Source organism: Zootoca vivipara, chromosome 4, assembly GCF_963506605.1.
Source record: "Zootoca vivipara chromosome 4, rZooViv1.1, whole genome shotgun sequence".
Classification (NCBI taxonomy): Eukaryota; Metazoa; Chordata; class Lepidosauria; order Squamata; family Lacertidae; genus Zootoca; species Zootoca vivipara.
Genome location: NC_083279.1, coordinates 99,176,026 through 99,187,608, shown reverse-complemented (window position 1 = coordinate 99,187,608; position 11,583 = coordinate 99,176,026). Strand labels below are relative to the sequence as shown.

Sequence of the window (11,583 nt, the reverse complement as noted above, 5' to 3'; positions counted from 1 at the left end):
GCCGCATTCTGGATTAATTGCAGTTTCTGGGTCACCTTCAAAGGTAGCCCCACGTAGAGCGCATTGCAGTAGTCCAAGCGGGAGATAACTAGAGCATGCACCACTCAGGCGAGACAGTCTGCAGGCAGGTAGGGTCTCAGCCTGCGTACCAGATGGAGCTGATAGACAGCTGCCCTGGACACAGAATTGACCTGCGCCTTCATGGACAGCTGTGAGTCCAAAATGTCTAAAACCTTGATGATCAGAGGATGAGGTTTCTAGGCAGGCTTGAATCCTGCAACCCCCCAGTTTGCAAATGCAGCACTAGCACTAGCACAACCTCATGGGGTGTGGAGCTCCTCCTTGCAACAGTAGTGCCTTGTCTCTTGAGTGGCAGGTGGGCTCCTCATTATCACGGCATCAAGATACCGCAGGCAGATGGAGAGGGAGAGCAGCTTTGAACGCTTCCGTCTTCGCAGCAACCTCCCACCCGCTCCACCTGGCAGGGTTGGTGTTCCCTTGCAACACTCCCGCACAGGTCTCTCTGTGTCAACTATTCTAGTCTCCTGTTGCCGGCTGATTAAGCCGGAGGGGAGTTTTCAGATCTGCGAGGCGAGAGCAGGGTTTCTGTGTGGCTAGGGATGTACGATGGATGGATTTTTTACTGTTCCCCAAGAGGCCTGTTAAGAGGGACGGTGCTCTAAGGAGGGAGACAGGGCGAGGAGGGACACATTGTTTAGAATCATAGAGTCGGAAGGGATGCAAAGGGTCACCTATTCAAAACGCCCACAATGCAGGAATCACAGCTTATCTCATAGGAGTCCTGTGTTCAATTCTGGGAACCCCAGTTTAAGAAGTGTGGGATATAATCCACTGGAACAGTCAAGTACAACATTCCCTGTTTGCCTAGAGTGGACATGCAGGGGAATGCTGGTCCAGCCAGTTTGAACTTCCTGTTACACCTGGCTAGAGCATCCTTCCTTTGCATGTGACCAGTAGGTGGGCGTGACCTTTCCAGACCTGGTAAAAGGCCAAGTCACATAGCCACCTCCGTTCTTTTTCGTCCTGCCTGCTTCCTGATTCACCTGGATTGCACTCTCAGCCAGCAGTTCCTGGGTTATCTCCCATATGGGGTAAACCTGTTTGTACATATTTGTAACTTTAAGCCTAAAGTCTGCCTTCAGGGATCACACTGTGTTCTGCCTGATCGTGAGTAAACTTCTTGTTGTTACTTATGAACAAGACTGTTGTGTCTTTATTCTTTTAAGGAGGGAATCAAAGGGGTCTTACCAGGAATAATGGAACTTAAGAGATTTTAACAAATCTGCAACCAGCTTCCTGCTGTGTAATAGGGGAATGTGCTCTGCTATGTGAAGAAACTTGCTGGCGCGAGTTAGGAAGGAAAATATTAATCAATATATCCTCTTCTGTTACCCACAACATTCCCAGAAGAAGGATATCATATTGACAAGCAGGAAAGTGGAAAAGAGGACGCTGAGAGGTGAAGTGATAAAAAGGTAAAGGTAAAGGACCCCTGACAGTTAAGTCCAGTTGCGAATGACTCTGGGGTTGCGGCGCTCATCTCGCTTTACAGGCCGAGGGAGCCGGCATTTGTCCACAGACAGCTTCCGGGTCATGTGGCCAGCATGACTAAGCCGCTTCTGGTGAAACCAGAGCAGCGCACGGAAACACCGTTTACCTTCCCGCTGTAGTGGTACCTATTTATCTAGCTTTCGAACTGCTAGATTGGCAGGAGCTGGGACCGAGCAACAGGAACTCACCCTGTCACAGGGATTCGAACTGCCGACCTTCTGATCAGCAAACCCTAGGCTCAGTGGTTTAGACCACAGCGCCACCCGCGTCCCTCACAGCCACCTTCAAATGTCTGAAGGGCTGTCACTTGGAGGATGGAGCAAGTTTTCCTCCTGATCCAGAGAGGAGGACCTGGACCAGTGGATTCAAGATACAAAAGAAGAAGAAGGGGAAAAGGGAGATTCTGACTCAACATCAGCAAGAACTTTCTGACAATAAGAGGTGGAATGGACTCCCTTAGGAGGTGGTGGACCCTCCTTCTTTGGAGGTTTTGAAGCAGAGGTTGGGTGGCATTCTGGCTGGCTACGGGCTCCTCCAACATTCTTCTGAAGGCCAGCTGCTGGGGAACTCGAGTGAGGAAAGCATTTGGACCTGGGTTTTCTGTAATGGGCATCTGGCTGGCCGCTGTAAGAACAGGATACTGGACTAAAGGTAAAGGGTAAAGGGGCCCCTGACCATCAGGTCCAGTCGTGTCTGACTCTGGGGTTGCAGCGCTCATCTCGCTCTATAGGCCGAGGGAGCCGGCGTTTGTCCGCAGACAGCTTATGGGTCATGTGGCCAGCATGACAAAGCTGCTTCTGGCAAACCAGAGCAGCGCACGGAAACGTCGTTTTCCTTCCCGCCAGAGTGGTACCTATTTATCTACTTGCACTTTGACGTGCTTTCGAACTGCTAGGTTGGCAGGAGCTGGGACCGAGCAACGGGAGCTCACCCCATTGCAGGGATTCGAACCGCCAACCTTCTGATCAGCAACCCTAGGCTCTGTGGTTTAACCCACAGCGCCACCTGGGTCCCTGGACTACCCAGGGGGAATTCTCCTGATCCTGAAGCCAGGCCGTCCTTATATTCTTATGTCCACTGCGGTAGATGAGATGCAGGAGTAACAACTTGGTAAATCTCCACCCGCTCAAAAAGATGGCATATTATGCGCTAACACATGTAAACGTCTTCCAGGGAGAAAGATGCTGGGCAGCAGCAAGGTGAGTCTTAAGAGTTGGCACCAGAGTCCCAGCATTAAAAGGATGTCTAAAGCAGGTCAACGGGTAGCAATGACAGGGGTAAAAAATATGTTTATCAAAGTGTTGTTGGTAGCAGCAGACAGACAAAGAGTTTAAGGTATTACGTACTGGTGAGATGATGATGATGATACTTACATGCTTCTCTAAAGCGCGAAGGTTCAGCTCATCTGATTCAGAGAGTTGACTACAGTGTACCTGAAAAGGAGAAGGGAAGAGAGTTAAAGCAATGTTTTCAAGGTCAGCTTTCATCAGGAAGAAGTTTCTGACAACAAAGTATTTTTCACTCCATAAGACGCACCTGATCATAAGATAAGATAAGATATCTTTATTGTCATTGTCCCCTTGCAGGAACAACGAAATTACAACGAAATCATAAGACGCACTTAGTTTTCTGAGGAGGAAAGGGGGAAAGCCCCATTGTTGGCGGGATCAGCTCACAGTTGTGCAGCTCCTTTTGCAAAGAGGAAAAGCCACATTTTTTAAAAGGATCAGCTCAAAGTTGTTGAGTTTACTTTGCAAAGGGAAAAAATCCTGTTCAACTTCTGATAATCTAATCAGCCAGATAATCCAATCAGCCAGTCACATGTTGCTGGGGAAACAAACAGCCTCCCTCTGCAGAACATTCAACAATGGAGGCCTGGGCAAGGGGGCGTGGCTGGAAAGGAAGCTAGCATCCCTTATCTCCCTCCCCGATCTCTTGCAATCAGCTGCTGAGCAGCTTCCTCTTTCCCTCTTGTTAGCCTTTAGCTCAGGCATCCCCAAACTGCGGCCCTTCAGATGTTTTAGCCTACAACTCCCATGATCCCTAGCTAACAGGACCAGTGGTAAGGGAAGATGGGAATTGTAGTCCATAACATCTGGAGGGCCGAAGTTTGGGGGTGTCTGCTTTAGCTCTTTCTTAAAAGGAAAAAGGAAAAAGCACGATCTGCCTTTCGCCCCTGGGCAATTTGGCTCCAGGGACCACACATTTGCTCCATAAGACGCACAGACATTTCCCCTTACTTTTTAGGAGGAAAAAAGTGTGTCTTATGGAGCAAAAAATATGGTAGCTGTCTTACTATAAAAGAATTTCAGAAATAGACTGGAAAGAGAAGTTGCTGAATTGCAACTTATTACCAAACTTAAAACCATGGAGAGACCTGGTCTGAATAGAGACATTGGATTCTTATCTCATTATACACGATGAAGCTATTTTTAGCCATCTCACCCCTTGCTTTTTCCTGTAAGACCAATTGCAATCGTTAACAGTCGCCCACAGGTTTACCACACCTATCAGCCAATCCCCCATTCCCACCACCCTTCTGAGTAATACACCTCCCCACCCTCCCACTATATATAAGGGTCCGGTGACTTCTGTTTCAGTGTATCTGAAGAAGTGTGCGTGCACACGAAAACTCACACCAGTGACAAACCTAGTTGGTCTCTAAGGTGCTACTGGAAGGAATTTTTCTATTAAGATTCTGACAGTAAGAGCTGTTTGACAGTGGAACAGACTATCTCGGGAGGTTGTGGACTCTCCTTCCTTGGAGGTTTTGAAGCAGAGGTTGGATGACCATCTGTCTTGGATGATATAGTTGAGATTCCTGCATTGCAGGGGGGTGGACTAGAGGACCCTTTGGGGGTATCCTCCAAATCTACAATTCCATGACTCGATGGTGCCTTCCGGACCTTTTTGACTGCAACTCCCACGAAGACTCTGCTGGGTGAGGTCAATGGCTCGTCTAGACCAGCATCCTCTTCTCACAGTGGCCAACCAGGTGCCTCTGGGAAACCCAAAAACAGAACTCCACCACAAGAGCAAGAGTTGCGGTTTCCAGCAACTGGTGTTCAGAATCATTGCTTCCTGGAGGCAGAACAGAGCCATCTTGGCTAGTATCCATAGCCCTCTCCTCTTCCATGGATTTGGCTAACCCTCTTTTAAACCAACCAGGTTAGTGGCCATCATCACTGCCTCCTGTGGGCATGAGTTCCACAGTTTAACTGTGCACTGCGTTAAGAAGCCCTCTCTTTCTATCTTTCCTCAATCTCTCCTTCTTGGAGGTTTGAAAACAGAGGTTGGATGGCCACCTGCCAGGGATTCTTGGGCTGAGATTTCTGCATTTCCAGGGGGTTGGACTAGATGACCCTTGTGGGCCCCCAACCAACTCTACACTTCTGTGATTCAATCTTGCATTATTCAGCTTGATCCCAACACTGAGGGACCAGGACAGGAACAACTCAACTCTGTGCAATTGCTTCACACACACATAAAAAGCTATGGCTTGAAAGCCCACAGCTGCCCATCCGAAATTGCTCACAGCTACGAAGGGAACCCAATACTCCTTTGTTCACCCCCCCCCAGCGAAATCAGGCAATGATCTGAGCAAATCCAAAGCGATGGGCCTTGGACTTGGATGCCCACCTGACAAGCTGTCAAGACACCTCTGTGTGATGGGCAAGGGCTTCAAGGATCGCAACCTCCAAGGTAGCCTCCACTTTGGCCAATAAGCCAATAATTACCGTATTTTTTGCTCCATAAGACACACTTTTTTCCTCCTAAAAAGTAAGAGGAAATGTCTGTGCGTCTTATGGAGCGAATGCGTGGTCCCTGGAGCCGAATTGCCATGGGGCAAAAGGCAGATCGTGCTTTTTTTATTTTTAGAAATACCTAAAGGCTAACAAGAGGGGAAGAGAGTGTTGAAAGGAGCCGCTCAGCAGCTGATTGCAAGAGATCGGGGAGGGAGATAAGAGACGCTAGCTCCCTTCCTGGCCCACCCAGGCCCCTTGCCCAGGCCTCAATTGTTGTCTGCAGAGGGAAGCTGTTTGTTTCCCCAGCGACATGTGACTGGCTGATTAGATTATCTGTCTGGAAACTGTATAAATGGGTCCCTTTCCTTTCTTAGAGAAGCTGCAGAACTGTGAGTTGAACCCCATAAAACAGGATTTTTTCCCCCTTTGCAAGGTAAGCTCAATAACTTTGAGCTGACCTTCAAAATTGGAGCTTTCCCCCTTTGAAAAAGCTGTACAACTGTGAGCTGGACTCCCCCCCCCCCCGGGGCTTTTCACATTTGCAAAAAAAAAGCTGCACAACTTTGAGCTGATCCTCAAATAAATGGAGCTTTCCCCCTTTGCAAAAGAAGCTTCCTCAGATATTTACTGGGGGGGGGGGGGCAAAGGCTGCTTTGCCTAGGACAATTCGTGAGGCTACCTTTGAAGGTGACTCGGAAACTACAACTAATCCAGAATGCGGCAGCTAGACTGGTGACTGGGAGCGGCCGCCGAGACCACATAACACCAGTCTTGAAAGATCTCCATTGGCTCCCAGTATGTTTCCGAGCACAGTTCAAAGTGTTGGTGCTGACCTTGAAAGCCCTAAATGGCCTCGGTCCTGTATACCTGAAGGAGCGTCTCCACCCCCATCGTTCTGCCCGGACACTGAGGTCCAGCACCGAGGGCCTTCTGGCGGTTCCCTCGTTGCAAGAAGCCAAGTTGCAGGGAACTAGGCAGAGGGCCTTCTCGGTGGTGGCGCCCGCCCTGTGGAACACCCTCCCATCAGATGTCAAGTAGATAAACAACTACAGTATCTGACTTTTAGAAGACATCTGAAGGCAGCCCTGTTTAGGGAGGCTTTTAATCTTTAATAGATTGTTTTATTTCATTGTTCTGTTGGAAGCCGCCCAGAGTGGCTGGGGAAACCCAGCCAGATGCGCGGGGTATAAATAATAAATTATTGTTATTATTATTATTAAGAAAGCAATAAATAAATAAATCTTGTTTTCCTCCTCTAAAAACTAGGTGCGTCCTATGAAGTGAAAAATACGCTAGGCGTCTGTCAGGGTTTTTGCAACTACTCTTGAGTCACGACCCTCCACATGCTTGTCTTTCAGGAACTTTTATTGGTGCACATTATTTACAGTGAATTGAGCTGCTGGTTTCATGTCTCATCAGTCCGATTCAGAATCCGGCACTGCCCCCTTTTGCGACCTTGACCAACATAAGAGTCGCGGGACAGCTAACCTCCTCCCCTTTCTCCTCCTCCTTAATTCCGGTATGTGTGGGGGGGAGCTCTGGCACTCCCTCTCCGTCTCCTGACTTTCCCCTTCCGACCCTTCGCTTTCATTACTGCTGGGAGATGGGCTGCTCCTGATGAGGGGGGGGGGCTGTTCCCTATAAGCCCTCCCCCTTACAGCGTCCATGGAGGGTACCACTTTGGAGCATCTCTGGGACTGAATCCTCCCCAAACTTGGCAGTTTTGTGGTTGAAGCACTCTGGATTCCTCCCTCCCTCCTTCCCGAGTTCCTGTTTGGTTATGCTTTGGGGTGAGTGCCCTCTCTGCTTCCCTCAGAAGAGAGTTAGGCACAAATGAGTTGGAGAAAGCAGGGACAGATAACTACAGTCCATGGGAGATAAGGATAATGAGATGCAGAGAAGGGGAGGGAGGGGGCTCCTCGCTCCCCGTGTTCCCAAAGCCCTTGCCTCAAGGTCCTTTTGCCTAGCAGAAGCTCCCACATGCTAGAGTTCTCTCTGACTCATGGAAGGTAAGGCTCAAGCCCGCCAGCCAGCCCAGAAAACGGGCTCTTAACAGGGGCTGCAAAGATGGAGGGGGATAGCAGTGGCATAGGATAGTCAAAAGCCTCTGGTTTGGATCTGGACACGGACTCGTGAGGCAGCAACAGGCAGTTCTCCCAGCCTTATGGCCACTGACGCAGCCTGGTTGTGTGTGTGTGTGGGATATAACTTGTGTCTACTTTATGCAGCTGCTGAAAACTGAGCTTGTGTTGCCATTTATCACTCCGTTTTCTCAGAACTGCGACAGCTTAGCCAGGGCTGGCTCTAGGTAGACCCCTGGTGGTGCGGTGCGCCAGGGCGCCGGGCTGGTAGGCAGGGCGTCGCGCGGAAACCATGCTGCGCCCTGCGAGGGTGGGGGCGCCGGAGCGATCTCCGCCCCTCAGCGCCAGGGCGGCCGACCTGCTCGAGACTGCCCTGACCTTAGCCCAGGCTTCCTCAAACTCAGCCATCCAGATGTTTTTACAACTCCCATGATCCCTAGCTAGCAGGACCCAGTGGTCAGGTATGATGGGAATTGTAGTCTCAAAACATCTGGAGGGCCGAGGTTGAGGAAGCCTGGCTTAGCCAAACCACGTAGCAATAAAAGGGCTGCAGCAGACCGTCGATGCAACCGTTTGAGAACGAGAGACCATATATTCTTGATAGCTCAGTTGGTAGAGGATAAGACTCTTAATCTCAAGGTTGTGGGTTTGAGTCTCACGATGGGCAAAAGGATTCCTACACTGCAGGGGGTTGGGCTAGATGACCCTTGGGCACCACAGTTTAAGGAGGGTGTTGACAAGCTGGAAGGTGTGCAGAGGAGGGCGACCAAAATGACCAAGGGTCTGGAAACCAAGCCTGATGAGGAACGGTTGAAGGAGCTGGGGATGTTTAGCCTGGAAAAGAGGAGACTGAGAGGAGATAGGATAGCCATCTTCAAATACCTAAAGGGCTGCCATGTGGAAGATGGAGCAAGCTTGTTTTCTCATGCTTTGGAGGGTAGGAACCCTCCAAATCTTTGAGGATTGTGAGCTTCGGTAGTCTTGCTAAGTTTTTGCACATGAACCTTTGAAAGAGTCCGCCCCCTGAGGAAACCATTCCTGTGAAACGGGGAAGAAGCTGGCCACCCGTCGGATGAGATAAGAACACATGGGAAGAGATAAGAACGCATGATACATCATAGCACTTTACTATCGGACTTGATTATTGCACTTTATACTGGACTTTTAAGACCTCGAGCATGAGATTTTGTACACATTTTTGAAACTCCTTGTATATGTGAAGGTTGTTGGTACATATACATTTATATATTTACACTTCACGGTGGTTTACCTTTTATGCAACCAGTCCATGCAGAATGTAGGCACCCTATATATATATATATATATATATATATATATATATATATATATATATATAAGCAAACCAGTGATATTTTAGGGAGCAGGCTAGCAGGCGGGGCCCATGATTTACATCGTAGGAGCCAACACAACACAAAACACTGTGGCTGTATGTAGGTTTTATTTCATTTGTTGTTTGTCTTATATTTTGGAAATGTACATCCAGTTTTTTTTCCTTTAAATTTTTTGGGGGCCCCCAAGAGAGTGGGACCCTAAGCTAGAGCTTATATGTAAATCAGGCACTCTCTCCCACTTGCTCTCTCTGTTTGTGTGTGTGTAAAGTAAACTGTAATGCCCTTTTGCCACTGAATGACACTAAAAATGCTTCCACGGCGATCCTGGCAATGAATGCACGGTATTCTTCTCTTTCTCTGCTTTCCTTTCTTCCACTTGCGGTTCTCCCTAGAAAAGTGCCCCTGTCATAAATCTCCTGTTAATTAGCACCGACTTCTCATCAGCCTCTCAGGGACTTGAGCCAACCCCACCTAAGCCTGCCAGGAACAAATGCAACACAAGCTTTCCCTGCTCTGTAATTCTGACAGGCAACAAGCGGAGAGTGCAAGATCCTGCAGAAAGGAGCACGGCTCTCCCTCTCAATCAGCCCAGCCACATTCACACCACACACACCTTTAAAACGCAATGATGTCAGTTTAAACGGCCATGGCTTCCACCGCAAAGAATGCTGGGAGGTGTAGTTTGTTTAGGGTGCTGAGAGTTGCTAGGGGACCCTCAATTCCTCTCCCAGAGCTACAATTCCCAGAATTCCCCATGCAGAGGGATGGATTGTTAAACCCAGGCATAGGCAAACTCGGCCCTCCAGATGTTTTGGGACTACAATTCCCATCATCCCTGAACACTGGTCCTGTTAGCTAGGGATGATGGGAGTTGTAGTCCCAAAAAACATCTGGAGGGCCGAGTTTGCTTATGCCTGGTTAAACCACTCTGGATAGTTAAAGTTTATACTACCATCCTTTTGCTGTCAAAGAAGCTACATACTTGATCTTTATTTATTTCAATTTATTTGATTTTATAAAAAATTGTACGTCGCTTGATTGTTAAAAAAACCCTCAAAACTGTTTACAAAAAAAGATAAAGCGATAAGATTACCAATAAGAATACAACAACAATTGAAAACTTTTCAAAAGTTAAAAACAACCCTGAAAACAGATTTTAAAACCCCATTTCTAAAACAGCTGGACAGGCTTGTCCAAACAGGGATGTTTTTTAGCAGGAGCGGGAAAGAGGACTCTGAAGGGTCCTGGCTGGTTTCAAGAGGCAGGGAGTTCCAAAGTATACAGTAAGCGCTGCCAGGCAAGAATATCAGATTCTTACAAATGTGGAATGGGTGATATGCGGTGCTTGTAAGAGTTCCAGTTCTGCCAGTCAAAGCAGCTGAATGGGTATATATGGGGAGAGGTGATCTCACAGGTAAACCGGCCCCAAGCTTTTAAGGGCTTTCTATAGGAATAGGAATAGCTGAGTTTCCTGCATTGCAGGGGGTTGGACTAGATGACCCCCTGGGTCTTTCCCAACTCTACATTTCTATTATTCTAACACCCAGTTGCAAACCGGCGGCCAGTGCCAATCTCTGAGCACAGGGGTCAGCAAACTTTTTCAGCAGGGGGCCGGTCCACTGTCCCTCAGACCTTGTGGGGGGGTCAGCAAACTTTTTCAGTGTGGAGGGGTCAGCAAACTTTTTCAGCAGGGGGCCGGTCCACTGTCCCTCAGACCTTGTGGGGGGCTGGACTATATTTTGGAAAAAAAAAATGAACAAATTCCTATGCCCCACAAATAACCCAAAGATGCATTTTAAATAAAAGGACACATTCTACTCATGTAAAAACATCAGGCAGGCCCCACAAATAACCCAGAGATGCATTTTAAATAAAATAAAACCACATTCTACTCATGTAAAAACATGCTGATTCCCTGACCGTCCGCGGGCCGGATTTAGAAGGCGATTGGACCGGATCCGGCCCCTGGGCCTGGAGCCCCCTGATCTAAAGGCAGCCCTGTACTGGGAAGTTTTTAATGTTTGATGTTTTATTACATTTTGCATTTTTTGGAAGCCGCCCAGAGTGGCTGGGGCAGCCCAGTCAGATGGGCAGGGTATTATTATTATTATTATTATTATTATTATTATTATTATTATTATTACAAGGCCTCACTTCTGCCAGCAACTGTAAAGGCCAATGTGTCTTTGTGGAAATCGGCCAGGTGCGCAGGGGGCCTGCCACGTGGTCCCATCTCCCTGTGCCAGCAGGGAAAGGTCAGCGCCTCTTAATCACCTTAATTCCTTTTTAATAAGCGCTGGTGCGAATTTAGCAGATGTGGCACCAGAGCACCAGGCGCTAATCCACTTAAGCCCTTATCTCCCTGGCTGCCGAGTCCGTCGCCGCAACCTTGCTGGGCGCTGGCAAGAGAAGTCGGGCAGCTCCAGGGCTTTGTTAACCTCGTCGCTCGCCCTGCTGCCTCCGTGAAGGGAAAGTTCTGCAGAAATCTCATCCCGGTTTGACCCTCCGGCTCTTGGGGCTTGAATGAGGCAGCTTAATTGGAGTGCCAATAATGGCCGTGTCAGAGAGGCTGGCACGAGTGACCTCTTCAGCCTCTCTCGCCACACGCCGCTGAGCCGCCAGTCTGTCCGAGGACGGTCTCTGGGTAAAGCCCTCTCCGGGCAGCCCGGATAAGCAACTAAAACCGCAAACTACGGCTAAAATACTCTTCTTACAGGTAAAACAAGCTGAAAGCAGCCGTCTGGAGAAAACGTTACAGAGCCAAGCCCAGGAATTAAATGCAAAACAGCCGATTTAAATCAGGCTTCCCGGTGCCAACTTGGTGCCCCCTCC

At 48.7% G+C, this 11,583-nt stretch overlaps 1 protein-coding gene across 2 annotated transcripts in view; it reads right to left on the bottom strand.

Moving 5' to 3' along the window:
• Positions 1–11,583, bottom strand: part of PDE2A (phosphodiesterase 2A) — a 360,136-nt gene that overhangs the window by 52,613 nt on the left and 295,940 nt on the right. For both annotated transcript variants that reach the window (XM_060273988.1, XM_060273990.1), the window contains one exon: positions 2,946–3,005. In XM_060273988.1, coding sequence (XP_060129971.1) covers positions 2,946–3,005 — 60 coding nt within the window. The remainder of the gene's footprint in view (positions 1–2,945; positions 3,006–11,583) is intronic.